The sequence below is a fragment of the Lineus longissimus genome, chromosome 13 (assembly GCF_910592395.1).
Source record: "Lineus longissimus chromosome 13, tnLinLong1.2, whole genome shotgun sequence".
NCBI classification, from domain to species: domain Eukaryota; kingdom Metazoa; phylum Nemertea; class Pilidiophora; order Heteronemertea; family Lineidae; genus Lineus; species Lineus longissimus.
Window position 1 is genome coordinate 15,011,030 of NC_088320.1, and position 16,154 is coordinate 15,027,183.

At 42.0% G+C, this 16,154-nt stretch overlaps 1 protein-coding gene across 1 annotated transcript; it reads left to right on the forward strand.

Moving 5' to 3' along the window:
• The first annotated feature begins 10,187 nt into the window (after positions 1-10,187).
• Positions 10,188-15,920, forward strand: LOC135498367 (uncharacterized). Its single transcript, XM_064788624.1, has 5 exons — positions 10,188-10,325; positions 11,051-11,320; positions 11,928-12,097; positions 13,871-13,973; positions 14,317-15,920. Exons 1-5 carry the CDS (start codon positions 10,259-10,261, stop codon positions 14,403-14,405), a joined length of 699 nt encoding a protein of 232 aa, XP_064644694.1. The 5' UTR covers positions 10,188-10,258; the 3' UTR covers positions 14,406-15,920.
• Positions 15,921-16,154: the final 234 nt, after the last annotated feature.

Sequence of the window (16,154 nt, forward strand, 5' to 3'; positions counted from 1 at the left end):
GCCGCCCCTAACTCATAGGGTGGCGAACAGAGCTGTAGAGAAGGCCGATCATTGGCTGGGATTCCAGAGAGGGTTGTCCAGGCCTCATATCCAATATGCTTCAGTTTTGAGTCCAATCCTTATTGTTTGGGATGTTGAAACCGATTCGTAGGTCTCCTATGAATGGGATAATGGGATCGGGTCTTCGGCCATTGTACTGAGTGTCCCAGAACATTTTCAAGTAATCGTCATTGGTAGTGTAAAGGGTGTCCCAGTGCTAATGGCTGATAGTGTACAGGGTGTCCATGAAAAAAGTCCAACTGACATATTGGCTTCTGCTGGTTTTAGGGACTGACCTGCCCTTTCAAGTGAGGCACTGCTCAGGGAGGTAATGGAGCATGTCTTCGGGTCTTATCATCCCTTACCAGCTTCGGGCTTTCAAAGATACTTTGCAGTGCGAAATTGGTAAGAATTATAAGTTGTCCGTCACATATCTGGAGACAAAACCGAACATCCCTCTAAATGTACAGTCTTGTCCGAAGTGATCAGTGAAGGAATAAAAAAGAACGATGCAAATCCCGATTCAATTTTTTTTCAAAGCTAAAGATACACATTATTAGATTGTCCAGCTTTCAGAATCGTACCCACAATCATTCACAACACCCACAGTCAATTCAAGTCCATCACAATGTCCTCCTCGACTACATTCACGAACTCTGGTCCATCCACGGCAGTCTCCTCTTCTTCCTCCAAGATAGCATGTGGTCCAGCTTCGATTGGCCTTGGTTGAAACGATGCTTCAAATCAGTTGACGATAACGTCCTCATCAACACCATCCCAGGCATCTCTGATGATGTTGGTCACGTCTCTCTCAGGCCGATGTGAGGGCAGTCTCCTCTTTCGTCCGTGTGGTCCTTCTTCCTCGATTTCCATTGTCGCCGTACGTGACATTTGAAGGACTTCATGACTGCAACGTCTAACGGTTGTACGAGGGATGTGCAACCAGCAGGTACGTAATCCAGGCTGCCTCTCATGTCGCGGACTCTCGTCCGGAAGTTCTCTGTCCGGTGGACCTGATAATGATCGACGATTAACAGGAACTGGTCGGTCTCGTTGTCGGTGATGTAGGGTGATAGGACTTCATCTAACCACTTGTGCGCCGTTTCCTCCCTCATCCAACCAGTTTCCGACAGGGTAATCTTTACATCTGCTGGTGGGTTGTCTTGGAGGGTTGCAAACACCCGGACGAAACCTCTTCTGGGGAAGGTGATGTGCGCCGGCAACTTTGCTCCAGAGGCTGCGATGCAGAGGGTGACGGTGCATCCCAACTTAGTATTGGACCTGGATGATCAGACGTCTATGGCCTTCTCCCCCGTGGTGTTGGCCGTGTACATGGTTCTCATATGAAACAGGACAAAGGTTTGGTCCATGTTAAAGAAGAACCGCATCTGTATATCAAGACGATCGATGCTCCCAGTAACCGCATCTCGGAAGGTCTGGATCCTTGCAGCAGCATCAGCGGGGACGGTCGTTGTATTCTTGGTCACCTTCCGTAGGGACACGTGGCGTCTCTTCATCAAGCACTCCACCCAGCCTATGGATGCGTTGAAATCCCATAGCTGAGGGCGACAATGCTGAATCCCTTCTCTGACATCTTGGGCTAACTCATTCCACTAGCTTTGCCACACTACCAACGCCTTATCTTGAATGTCGAGAACGGAGACTGCGAGGCGATGCTCTCTCATCTGCTGCAGCCATTGGTAAAGCTGGTCCTCAACCTGTGGCCATAACGGATCACGGGGCTCCATCACCGTCTTCTTCCGGCCATGCCCTTCTTCTTGCTTCTGCTCGAGGTCCTCGAGATTCCACCTTCTAAACGTCTCCCAGGGGATGTTATAGTGGGCGGCGAACTCTCTCATACTGCGCACCGTACCGTTCACTAGTGCCTCCTTCTGGTCTCTCAGGTAGGCAAGTTTTTATGTCACGGTGTAGCGCCGGCGTCGTTTTCTCAGCAGCTCTACAGCATCCATTGTCGCACAGGTTGTCTGCAATGTGGGTACCCTCAGTGGGGCTTCATTTATAGGCCTAAGAGGCCCTAGAATTCCTCAAGAAAACCACAAATCCTAGAAACTTCGATTCTGTTTTCTCCCACATAGGCCTAGGGAGTCTAAATAAAAAAAGAGGGTTGGAGAAAAACAGAGGATGAGCTCCTCGTTTTTCTTCGGAATTTCGTGACTACTATCATTGCCTGAATATCACTTTGCTTTACTAATAAAGCATTTGTAGATTTTTCTTCAGAGTTTCAATAAGGACTTTTTTTGTTTTGGGGGGTTTGGGTCAATCTAAAAGGTGCTTAAGTTTTATGAGAAAACCTGTATAAACGGTCGGCGAGTGGCCTTCCCATTTACGTCATTCCACATGCGCACTCATCGACCAGTAGGCCCACAACACTTCGAATCAATAGGGCTGCGGTAATAAGTGGTTTAGCGTAACCGTGACAGCTCGGCTGAGCCATCACAAGGGCCAGCGAAGTCACTCATTGGTTACCTCTGGTGAATAGACTCGAGAGAAGAGGCCGGGCCATGGATATCCCGAAGTGGTGTTATTTTCATGAAACTACAGTATATTAAGCATTCTATAGGGCGTTTATAAAAATAAAACGCGTAATACGCGTAATAAAACGCGTAAACGCGAGCGGTGAACATGAACGTAGACCAAGAGCATTAAGAAGAAGATGTATTCCTCTATATAGTGAGCCAAGCAAACGGTCAGCCCGGTCACACATACAATGTACATGTGCTATCGTCATCAAAAAACCCAATCAGGGAAACAGAATAAAAATGCATAAGCATGTCTAAAACTGCATTTTTGTCACGAGGTCGGACGCGCCTGGGTCTTTAAGCATATAAAAATGTTATGCATGAAGAAAAATCTAACAAAACGATGTGAAAAGACAACAGAAATAAAAGTGTTTTTTTCATATCACAAATACGTCGTATATGAGTTATTCTTTCTTCATGTGCATGTCAAAATATCCACCCTTCCATCAGGAGAAGGGTGGCGCAAGAGAGTTGTCCTGTCCTCCTCTTCCCGCGCTATACGAACCCGGTCACCATGCGAGACGAAGAGGACAGACCTCGTTGCTTTGGAGCTAAACGGACATTGAGGAGACGGGACCCCTAAAATGTGGCAACGAGTCGAGGCAATTCGCGTCATAATTTTAGCTAGGATGAGCAATCAAAGACTAGGATTGGAGAGTTGTCCTGTCCTGCTCTTCCCGCGCTATACGAACCCGGCCACCATGCGAGACAAAGAAGACAGACCTCGTTGCTTTGGAGCTAAACGGACATTGAGGAGACGGGACCCCTAAAATGTGGCGACAAGTCGAGGCAATTCGCGTCAATTAGCTAGGATGAGCAGTTTCTATGCATAGTCAATGACAAGGAATGCCTAGAGACTGACAACATCCCAGTTATAGCAACAGAATGCTTCAGTAGGCTATTTGCCCCGAACAGACTTCCCCGATGGTGGAGACCCTAATTGATCCACACTCTTCGCTCCGCTCGGCTTTTGACAGCAGCCCGTAAAACCTCAGAAGGAGCGCGAATAAGAGTGCACATTAATCTGTGCTCGTTGCGGCATCGGGCTGCTTGTACACTGCTACGCGACGAATGCACTCCCGTGGACAGCGCGGACGGATAGCGCAGAATTTTTGAGCGCTTACACGAAGCGCGGAAAAAAATCTTCAAGCACAATATCACGGGAGGGCATTTGTCGCTGGCGTCGAATGATGCACCTTTCAACGCCCCGGGACCCTCAGACTTGCCCGCAACCCCCCCCCCCCCCCCCCCACCACCACCACCACAACCACATATTTCTAAAGGCCGCTGAATTGATATTGATTGGATCTTTCTCGTTTCAGATTCGTTTGGTTATGCAATTGCAACTGAAGGACGACAACGACAAGGATATTGTATGCGTACAATTTCCAATCGAAATAATGTAGCACATCAACACTATTATACAAAAGCTTCGAGATCATCTCAAACTAAATTCAACCCACTAGCTGGAATTGTCTGACAGTGCTCACCACAGTATTACATTTGATTTGTCGTTTTCCGTGTGTGAATTCACTGCATAACTCCTGAGGAAGAAAACCTTTACTGCAGGGCATTTAAAAAGACCGAACAACTCTGCATTTTGATCATCACTAAACTTAGTTTGATGGAACAAATAACGATCAAGTCTAGGCACCCTGTTTGACCATTTCAGCTGCTCTGTTAATTTAGGTCAAACGATGTCTTAACATCCTCTCCGGCATAGAAGCTTAAGTTGTACAATGGTTCATGGCCAGTCATATGATAAGGCTAGACATGCCAATGTTTTAGTCCTAGGGAAACGCGCCTTAGAAAATCGTTAGTTTAGTTTGATGTTCCTGTTAGCATATACCATAGCATAGTAAAGTAGAGAGTGAATAAAACATGGTATGCTTCTAATTTGTGTGTTAATTTATTCAACTCCTAAGTGATTCCGCGATACTGTCGAGTTTGCCTAACACCAAATAAGTGAGCTTTTTATACACCAGTCATCTTTTTGTACAGCATTTTAGTACATCTGTTTGTAGACAAACATTTGCCTTACAGTTGGGGTTGCCACTGTGTTTCAATATCAGTTTGTTCACATTATTAATCATGGTCCGGATCAGCAGGTGGCGGCAGACGAAACCGCTCTTAGAATATCGAGGTAACATCAAATATGCACAGGTGGCATGGCTAGTTTTGGGTACTTGTGTCCGTTTTAAAAGCGTAACGCCAGTGCACAAACAGCACTATCTATTTGCATTAATAGTCACACCGAATACCAACAGGTGGCAGGGCGGACGAATATCATACAGCGTTAATTCCAAAACCAAAATATTTTCGAAAATCGCAGTCGTATTAGAAGCAGGAAGTTTTTTTCCGCGAGATGCATGTGTTGCATTCAAAAAACATGTCGTCATCATGTTTCATATTATGTTTTCTTTTCAAGTATGACCTTATGTCGAGCTTTCTCGTACGGCAAAACATAGGGTTCATGTCAACACACTCTAATTAGCAGGTCAATACTGTTGGTAAAATAAGTAATCTTTCGGCAATAGTTCACTTTTTCATTTTCAATATCTAAGGTACTATACTATAATTACACGGACAGAACAAGTCACCATCTTCAGACTTAGAAGCGGGCATAGCAGGATGTGGTATCACGAAGAATTCATAAAGACTTGTATTTATATATTCTTGGTTGCACCTATTCCACAATAATACGGAATGGGAGACACCGACCAATGCTCTTCAATACGGGACCGATCTCAGCGACTGCAGTGCTACAGACTGCCCTCTACACACAGCCCACAGACAAGAAATCAGACCAAATGATGCTGGCATTCAGGACTGGGCGAAATTGCGGAGGACGACTGAGTACATCCGACGAACAGGATTGACGGTATGAGGTGAAGGCGAATAACCTATATCATAATACTATAAGGCGGCTCGATAAAGTACCATTTGGGGGTAGTGTTTCGTCTCGAAATTTTGCACGTTTGCAGGTGATATGTTATCCTGATGCAACGTTATGTTTATTTTCGGAAATTTACTTCAGCGGAGTAGTAATGAGGGATTTTTAATCGGACACTGTCAGTTCTCCTTACCACTCACAGATGCCAAGTCATAGCTGTTTAGCTATGCAGGGGCTTAATCAATTACCTGCACTCCCTGTGGGGTGGCTAACATTACCTGTTGAACAGCTGGCTGTAGGGGGATGATTGGAACAGCCTGTACCTGTTGACCTGCTGAACTAAGGTTAATGTTATTTTCAATCCACGATTGCAGGTCACCTGATGTTCGAGATTTCGCGGGGAAAGAAATTGTAAACAAACATATGTGTGCAGTTCAAATGTAAACAAAAATGTATTTTTGGTACTTTCGGTTGCTGGACTTGGGTTTTCCCGCAGTAAGGAGCTGGGGTCAAATGGTCAAATTGGTAGTCTATTGTATATGGGTGCTGTGTTAGCCAGAGCTAGCCCTTGATTATGAAGGGATTTTCAAATGAAGGTTACCATGGTCTGTTTATGTGCTCACCACAGCTTTCAATACTTGATCTGAAGAGGCGCGCTGAACCTGAAATGGCCTTATCAAGGAGCTGCTCACGGTGCTGAACGTCTAGCTTGCCTGTTGAGTAAGTGCCTTGCCTGGCTACATGTAGGAGGAGCACGCATTTTAAAGTTATAGTAGTGATAGTGCAATTGGTTCGAGCCATTTGGAGGCCGACATGTGAAGGCCTATCTGGGTACTCCTTCTTCTCCGTATAAAAAGGCGCATATTGCTGACTAAGAAACGAGGCATTACCTCATCATCTCTATCGGACCAACTGATATACTTTTATATGCACGCATACAGCACGCCACAGCTAGGTCCGAGTCTGTGGACAAATGGTTGGTTTAATTTGTCTCTTCGATATGGCTCATTTGATATTGCATTAGATTTTCATTGCAATTCAATCTATTCAAGGTATAGCCCATTTGAACCTGCCTGCGCCACGAGTACAATGCTAGTAATAATAATAATATGCTGTATCATGATCAACTGATATACTTTTATATGCACGCATACAGCACGCCACAGCTAGGTCCGAGTCTGTGGACAAATGGTTGGTTTAATTTGTCTCTTCGATATGGCTCATTTGATATTGCATTAGATTTTCATTGCAATTCAATCTATTCAAGGTATAGCCCATTTGAACCTGCCTGCGCCACGAGTACAATGCTAGTAATAATAATAATATGCTGTATCATGATCATGTTCAAGCAATGCTTTGTATCAAACGACCACCGTCTATGCATATCAACATGTGCGGACTGCTTTCATAAACCCGCAATATCACATTCGGCCGTCATCCTCGTCACGCGCTGACAACTGTCTATAGAGGACTACGGGGTCGGAGGACAATACTAGCTCTGCAATATGTCTGACTGAGCATCCATTCCATTCATCTTCCCAGTGCGGTTGATACACTGATGACACGACAACCTTGATCTCAGATAGGTATGACTGGTGACCCTGATAACAATCGATTTATCAACCAAGCCTTACAATTTGTTTTGAATAACCAAATTATAAATATGCACCCGAATATTCACAAATTATCTACCACAAGAGCTTCACGCTTCACTCCTCACGCCTCATGCTTCACGGTTCACTCGTGAACCGAAGAATTAACAAGGTATTTCAATGAGCCCTGTTACATAGGAAAAAATGAGGGCCAAAGTTGAAATGCCTTGGAAATTCTTCGGTTCACGAGTGAACCGTGAAGCATGAGGCGTGAGGAGTGAAGCGTGAAGCTCTATGTAACGTCTGCCTTAGCTAATTCTATAGCTCTTTAGATTTACGACACTATCGTTTCAAAATACCAACTATTAAATTATCAATTGGCAATATCAAGGACAATATTACCCAGCTGTCGGCTGCCCAGTCACCTCATATTCTACATAATTAGTTTCCATCAACAAATTTGTCAAAACAAGTCAAAATCTGACTGAATTATCACGCTTTTCCGATGTTTACTCCGATTAGACCTGAGTGAGCTCTCCACGCATTGATTCTTTCCACGTTGAACGATGCACTAGTAAGTCGTTTCCTGATGCTAGGAAGAACCCCTGGGATATCGATTTTTCCGACGTCACACTGACGGCGCTTGATGACCCCGCAACTGCGGCGATAAATGGAAATGACGTTGGCGAGAAAGGACTTGCGCGTACTGAAAATAACCTGACGAATATCGCGTTTTTCTACCGTCTATTTAAGAGCTGAAACAAAATTGGAAAAGCAGCAAACACGTTCAGAAAAATAGTTAACTGATGAACCAGAAGAACAAACATGATGTAGTAAAAAGCCGACAATTCCTTTAAGGGAACACAATATGCATAGATGAATATTTCAGCTCATTTTCGAAAATGTTGTCCTGCCTCCGTGGTCAATTATCTGAAAAATGGCGCATTAAGTGACTCTGAACTGCAAGGAAAACAATGTTTTAGGAGCTATCACTTTTTTGTGTTGAAAACCGCGAGTCGTTAACCCACTATGTTCCAGCGGTATGACTTGCGTGCCGTAATGCCGTAACAAAGTTGTCATCATTTTTATATACGAGACGGGTGTAAAAGATGTTTGTAATTTTAGAGAAAATTGATTTCTCGGGACAATGATTCTGTAAATCATGTTGGTGTTTTTAAAACTCTGCGGTGAAGACTGTCAACTCGGTCTTTATAGAACTTTACCTTAATCCGTCATCATAGACCATATAGTCAGTTATAATTAACCATATTTGATGGCGTTCGCCTCTTCATCAAATACGCTCATAATTTTAAAAATATGATATAATTTACGAAATTTCCTGATGAAAGGTCACTTTATCGTGTTTTGATACTGCCTTTTGTTCTAATCATGTTTTAAGGGTATTATTTTGTGTATATCTTGTTGGCGCATTTTCAAAATCGCTCGCTTGATGTATTTAGTTTTCTTTGCTGCATTTGAGCTGATTCTCACGGCGTTTAGCATGATTCATTTATCTCGGACGAGTTTTCATAAGAATGGCCTTAATTGAAATTTAGATATGAAAACAAAATCATTCGATCTGACGATACAATATGGCCTTCACGTTGTTGCTACTGTTGCTAACAGCAATCAATTACTCCTCGATCTTTGGCAGGTTTAGTCAGATGCGCTTCACAATCGGTATTTTAATGAGTATAGAGTCAGATGATTTAAAGCAAACTTCTACGAAAATATTTATCACTTGACAGTTCTCATAAAATGCAAAAACCTCGTTACTCGCAGTGTTTCAGAAAACTGAATATCTGCACCACCAAGCGGACTGCATTCTTCATCAAAGATCATCACATGTGCTTGTACGTCTAGTGGTACAGCATGTACAGATTACTCGTCGTTTTTACTATTAGTCAGTGCAGAAAGGTCAATACAGATATAACTAAATTCCAAATATCTCATGAAATGATTTACAAAACCCGTCTGTTATTATCGTTACTGCTGCTATTTTGACAATTTGTATTTGCTTATTCATAAAATTGATGATTCGCAACGACCGAGGTCGTCTTAAGAATCGTCCCATGAAAATAGTCAGGCATCAACGATTTAAGGCCGGAGAGTTTAGTTTGTCGAAAAGCCATTGTTGTACGTCTTAGTTCAAGGAAGGCCGGTTTTCAATGCAGCTTTGTCCTGCATATGAATGTTGGGTGGTGTCGTTCCGTTCTCTCAGCGCATAATAGTTAAATTCCTTTGTAATCATGATATATTTCAAGGACACCTGACCATTACTCAGTGCGGCTTTATAAGGCAATCGCGATTTAACATGTTCAGTATGATGGGAATTCAAAGAAGAATAACCACAAAGAAAATCATAAAGGTGACTGATCGGAGTACTTAATCATCAAATCATGTTTCTCAAATAGATCCCCCTCGGGATTGTCATATGTAAAACTTTTGAAAGGCCTATCAGAATGTTAAATTAAAAGCAAACTCAAGTAAGCCTACTGTTACTCTAGACTCATCGATATCAGACTAGTTCATTTCTTTGAAGAATGACCGCCCATAGTAGGCCTATGATGTGTATTGAACAGGCCAAGGTTGGCTCACACTTGTTGGTCTTCAGGTTGCAGTACGTTGATGGACAGTGGTTGGCATTGGAAATGAACTGATCACTTCTGACCTAACCACCAATACTTCTATCAGTGGCTATGGTGTGTTTGGTATTAATTTCCTAGTGTATTTAATTTTGTCATACGAATAATAAATAGCATTTGCTGTATCTCGTTTTTGAAGCAATTGCTAGTACTCGTATGAATAAAACCGTAAAAGATGCTCGGAAATCTAGGTTTTTGCTACAGGTCAAAGCAAACGCTTTTTAGCATCCGGAGTTTTGGCTTCGAAAGAGAGGAAATGCTTGTGTCCATATGTATCAAGTACAGCATGTGCTTTTAACCTGATAGGAAATGCTTTGATTTTTCAAAGTTGCTCCTGATGGTGTTGCCAGAACCTGCGCTGATTGACAGCTGTCTGGTTCATGAATACACCTCCTTTTCCAGATATTGGCCTATAGACTGCCGACATGACTAAGACGTCATTGCGTTATTGTTCGATAACATTATAAAACCACTTCGTGAGGCATAATCAGTTCTAACTTTCGAAAAACATCCCGAAGAAACATCGTCAATCTTTCGATCTTCGACAAAATGGAGAACAAGCTGACATTCTTTGTTGCAGCCTTGTCGCTGCTTGTTGCACTGACCGACGCAGCACGTAAGTTGTCTTCCCCGACACGGTTTCCAATTTGTTGAGATTAAACGCAACTGTCACTATTTCTCATTAAATCAGTTCTCTTCAGGTCGAACCACTTTGTTTCAAAACCCAGCAGCTGAGAAAAAAAATCACTTTCGAATCTCACGTAATTATTTAGGCATTTTGGAATGGTCGGTGACCTCATTTCCTGCCTTTTCTGTTTGATGATGAGACATTTACAACCGCATGAAAATAACTCCCAATACTGTCATTGTGTTAAAAGTATTTAAGGTGCTCACTGTTTAACATAATTTTTGTCCAGGATTCTCCCGCCAGGTCTCTTAATTGTGCTATTTTTACCTAAATGGATCAATAGTGGCGTTTGTGTGCAGGGCACCTGCTGGACTCGATAATTTATGTTGGCCTTTCGCCTAATAAACTGGCTCTTTCTCCGTGGAGCCGCTCGCTGTACTCGCTCGTTGTCCCTGCTGCGGCGGACGGGATCGTGGACTCCCTCAGAGGTCTCCTCCTGTTGAGCATGGTGAAACTTTTGACCCAGGCGTTTTAATCAACTGTGTTGCACAGTATTGTGTGTCTTGTTTCTGCAATATGTATGTATCTTATCTAATATATCGTCGTATATACTAACTGCGCACATTTAACGAGGTAATTCTTCACTCTGTCAAGGTCTTGCGACCTCCTTATCTGTTTGGAAGTGTTCCTATAGATTGTATCTGCTTTTTCAGCATCAACCATGTCTTGTACTCCAAGTGAATCTACAACCTTTCCGGTGGGGAGGCAAGTAGTATGTACTTGTGCGGCATCCTCTGGGACAGCCGCTTCCACAGTTTGGCAATATGGCGGAGCTACAGTTACAGCAGGGACATCTGGGACAGGCAGTACCGTATACACGCACGTTATCGTAGCGGGTGACAATGGCAAAACGATTACGTGCCTCGTTACTGTTGGATCTACACCAGATACGGCCGCCGCTTCCGTGATCTTAAAAGCCGAAGGTGAGCATATTTACTGGAAAAAATCACAATTTACAACCAAATATCGCAATTTCCATCGCGTGACCATTATTGTGTTTGACAATGAACAACTTAGGTTCATTCATGATCCACAATGTATATTGTGGGCCAGAAAACACGAGGTTAAAAATAAGATAAAAAATCTTCGTTACCTGCAGGGTAACTTATAAATGAGTTGCAGGAAACTTGATGCTAAGATAAATGAGAAGAATGGAATAGTTAAAAGACCAATGCTATCATTTAGAGCGATGTTACCAAGCCGTCGGCTGTCCAGTCACCTTTTCTGCATGCATAGTTTCCATCAACAAATTGCACAAAGAAGGAAAACAATTATCTGAATTTGCATGCTATTCCGATTTTAACCCGAGTTAGCCCTCCATTGGTCGATCCTCTCCACCTGGACCGGTGTACTGAATGGCGCTTCCTAGAGCAATAAATGTGCACTGTGACATCTTGCTGTGGATATCGACATTTCGTTGGGACTCTTCCCTCTCAGCTCAGCGTGGTAGAAATAATGAGGACCTTTTTTGGCAGCCCTGTTTAACACGTTTTGATTCGATTGATGTTTATTGTTTATTATTTTTTGTAGACCCAGTGAAACCTGACATCAAATGCGCCCCTGCTAAAGTGGCGAAGAACGCAGAATCAATGTGTACTTGCACAAACAAAAATACCGTGGTCTATACCCCGACCAAGTACACATTTTCGGTGGATGCACGTCCGGGTGTGGACGGTACTGAAGGTACCTTAAAGAATGGGGTAAATATTCTTGTTTTTAATTCATCATTATGAAATTTATCTTAACGCCTTGTTTCGGGATGGTAACCTACAAAATTAAGCGGTCGATCACTATCATATACCTCATAAGAGGCAATTATAACAAATAGTCTGTGTGTTGTCAGCATATGATATAATGTCCCCAAAAATTATTTCACCACTTTGAAAAAAGTATATAAAAACGTGTATATTTAAAAAGTATATTTGATATCTGGTTAAAAAAGACATTGTTACAGACATCTCTGCATGACTGCAAAAACAATATTTAAACCCATTCTCTGGATTTGTCTGGCCCAAAAATTATTCGACCACTTTAGTCTTTGCATTCCAAATGTTATTTCTAGTTCTTTGTGGGGCCTTCTTTCGCCTGAATAACTGCATGCAGCCTCCTTTGCATAAGATTAGCACATACTTCCGGTGCTGAGTTATCACAAGTGTGTTGCCTCATGGCCTTAAGCTCATCCTTATACTTGGGTAGCTGTGAGGGGCGGTTCCGTTCGATTTCATCCCAAAGATGCTGAATTGGGTTAAGATCGGAGCTTTATTCAAGAACTTCGATATGTTTCCTGTCAAAAAAAGATGCGGTCATCCTTTGTGAAAGTATCTCCTCGTATAACTCGGCATTCATGATTCCATCGATGAAAAAGAGCTGTCCGACTCCTTTGGCGGTCATACATCCCCAGACCATGACATTGCCATTGCCACCCCATGCTTTACGGTAGGGTTTAAGCACTGGGGTGAAAAGGCCTCCTTGGGTGTACGCCACACCCACTGACGTCCGTCAGAACCAAACATTATATTTACTCTCATCGGACCATAAGATAGATTGCCAGAAGCTTGCAGGCTTATTAACATGCTCCTTGCAATTTGAGACGTTTTATCTTGTTGTTTTTGCTGATCAGCGGCTTCTTTCGCGGTACTCTTCTATAGAGCCCCCTTTCGTTAAATGGGGACTATAGGCAGGAGCAGAAGAGCTAATTTAGCCATCTTCAGGTGACTAATATACAATGTAAGGGCCCTGGGTCATATCAGATTTGGCATGTTCCTCGTACAAGCGGAAAATATCAAGGGTTTATGTGAGTGATTTAGCGATCTCAAAACATTGCGGGTCAAGATGATATTTATTCAGCAGCAATAAATATTCATCCCTGCAGTTTTTGAAATATTCACTTTTTCAAGGTGGTCAAATATTTTTTAGGGACACTGTATATATGTATGTAGCATATTTGTGCCTCTCGCTCGAAATATACAATGCATCATTCACAGGTGGATAATCACATAGCATTATCCCTACCGTTAGAGGACTTTTCAATGGCGCCACATCAGCCAATGATGTTTGTCCGCCTAGCTCGTAGGGTTAAGTACGGTGGCTGGGAAAGGACATGGTGATTTTTTTCTTCTTCAATGACGACGTTTATTTTTTATCTCAAAAAATCACCATGTCCTTTCCCGGCCACTGTAATTAAGAGATGGATGCGATGCCGCTAAATCATCGACTTAGAAGAAAACTAACGTGGCACACATGTAGTTGGTATGCCTCTGTGAATTTCATCTCTGGTCAAATGACATTATTAGAGTCATTATTTCAGACGATTGGTGTGTGTTGGTGGTGGGGGTTGTGTTGGTTGTGATGTTTAAATATTACGTCCTATTTGACATACAATCTTAAAACTTGTACTACTGCCTTTCCTTGTGAAGTTAGGGAACCTGAAATAAGGCGCTTATGATTTACCGTTTTTTCTTCTCTTTAAACAGCTGAAAGTGAAGGCAATGATGGCAAAAACAAAAGTCACGTGCAGCGTTCATTTCAGTGCAACCGTAAAGACACCAGCCTCCAGTTATGCCATGATTGAAACTTGTAAGTAGCTGTTTTGGTGGAGATACTTTAGTTTTGCTTTTCTCCTTTTCCAATGTCAATCAGTGGCTACGGTCAAGAGCAGCCAATGGATATGATTTTTTTTTAAATCCAGTTATCTTTCACAGTGTTCAATGTTAAAAAACATCGATGGCGCTTAAAAGATCAGTATCCAAGAGTAACATTCACATAATCACTGGAAAGTACATCATGAATAATCAAATGCTACGGTGAAACATATTTGACGTCATTTTTAAGGTGTATTTTGTTATGACGCTGTTTTCATATACTTTGATTACAGGAGTTCGAACCCCCGATTAACCTCGTTGTATTCTTCTACTTTCAGCGGGTGGTAACAGTGTCTCAGGGCTGCAGGCTGTGTCACTAGCCGTGATGATATTTTCGTTCATTGTCACTCATTTTGTCAGTGAATAGAGACGAATAACATCCACTTCTGCCTTGTAACGATATCCACGGTTAGTTTTTATCACAAAAGCGTGCTGTATAAGATGGTGCTATTTCACTGTGTGAACCCACCTACAGATCATGAACATCTAAAGCTTGTTTTGATGAGTTTCTAATCCAAAACATCTAATCAACTCCATATCACGTCTATCACGGCCAAGAGCGTTTTTCTTAAATAATGATTCATTTGGTACAATGATGGAGGCATCATCGTTTCGGTGAAGGGGCAATGGCTACCAGTATTTCGGTTTATATTTTAATGGCTTTTTCAACCAATTTTCAAAATATCAAAATAATTTATAGCAAATCTGCCTGCTAAATTCATAGAGTGCAAAGGCTCTAGCTTCCGTAAATAGTGGATTCACCTTCACGATGTAATCATGTGCTACGACTCTGTTTTAACTGATGATATGACGTCATTAGGACTGAAGTCTACGAAAGCCCAGAAGACTCATTCCAAGTTCCTAATTCCAATTTCGAATTTGGAATTTCGGATTTGGAATGAGCCTTTCTGGGCTTTCGTAGAAGTATGTTAGGACAGATGGGTTCACGTTGAGCCTACACGCATTGTCACGATGAAAAATACAACTGTTCCAATCTTTCGTCAAGAATTAATAAATGAATGCATTACTTCAACTGATTTGACAACCGTTTTGATGCAGCCGCTCCATCTTTATCTTCGCTCATTATTTGAAACTAGCCTGGGTATAACTTGGTGAGTAGTTATGAGTACATGTACGTTGCGTAATTTGAAGACAGGTTATCTCCGAGCAGAATGAATGCATCAATAATCAGTAAAATAATGGTACGTTCGTCACATAGGATATTCTTTAATAATTGCCCGTGAAAGAATTATACTCAGTAGAAAATGCATTATCTATCGGTTGAAGCGGGTCTGTTATACAATATGTATGTTACATGGAACATAGGCTTGTTGATGTGTAGGCACCGGTCATCCTGACCTAATTACATCGACAAAGTGTGTTTTGTGTACCATCTCACATCGTAGTGAGAAGTATCTGTATAGTCCTGCCGTAGATTTTAAGTTTGCTAAATCATGGTTGACCGTTACATTTGAACGTCACATTTTGCAATGCCATGATAGTTTAGTTATTGTAGATGGTTATACTGGACTGGGTTGTGTATTACGTTAACAAAAAATACCTTTGATAACAGCATACTATGAGGTAACAATAATGTACCAACAGACATACATTAACCTGGGCATAAGTGGTAATAATGGTCGATTTTTGATCAACATCACCAGATATGATGCAGTCAAAGATGCCTTGCGATAGTGCAAGGGATATTTTTACCGATGTTATGTTGTACAGAAATTGTATGCCCGTGTTACTTAAAATTGTTATAGGTCTGTTTTTCGATAATTCTATTTTTGAATAACTTATTTTTATCAATCATTTATTCTCAAACGTTTTGTTTAATGATCACTACTTTGAAAAAAAAAAACACCGCCTGCTTTTAAAAGATATCGTTTTCTACTTCTTTGCATTTTCTTATTTACGGTGTAGCCCTGCAACTGCCGCTTAGCTCTACAACAAGCATACTTTGATAGAGCCTTATTTACGGTGTAGCCCTGCAACTGCCGCTTAGCTCTACAACAAGCATACTTTGATAGAGCCTTATTTACGATGTAGCCCTGTAACTGCCGCTTAGCTCTACATCAAGCATACTTCGATAGAGCCTTATTTACGATGTAGC

What these genes read in the sequence shown, in the direction of transcription:
- LOC135498367 (XM_064788624.1), top strand. Translation starts at nt 10,259, where the DNA reads ATGGAGAACAAGCTGACATTCTTTGTTGCAGCCTTGTCGCTGCTTGTT. An exon ending in AAGGTACCTTAAAGAATGGG is followed by an intron (nt 12,098 to 13,870) that starts GTAAATATTCTT and finishes CTCTTTAAACAG; the next exon opens with CTGAAAGTGAAGGCAATGAT. An exon ending in TTATGCCATGATTGAAACTT is followed by an intron (nt 13,974 to 14,316) that starts GTAAGTAGCTGT and finishes TTCTACTTTCAG; the next exon opens with CGGGTGGTAACAGTGTCTCA.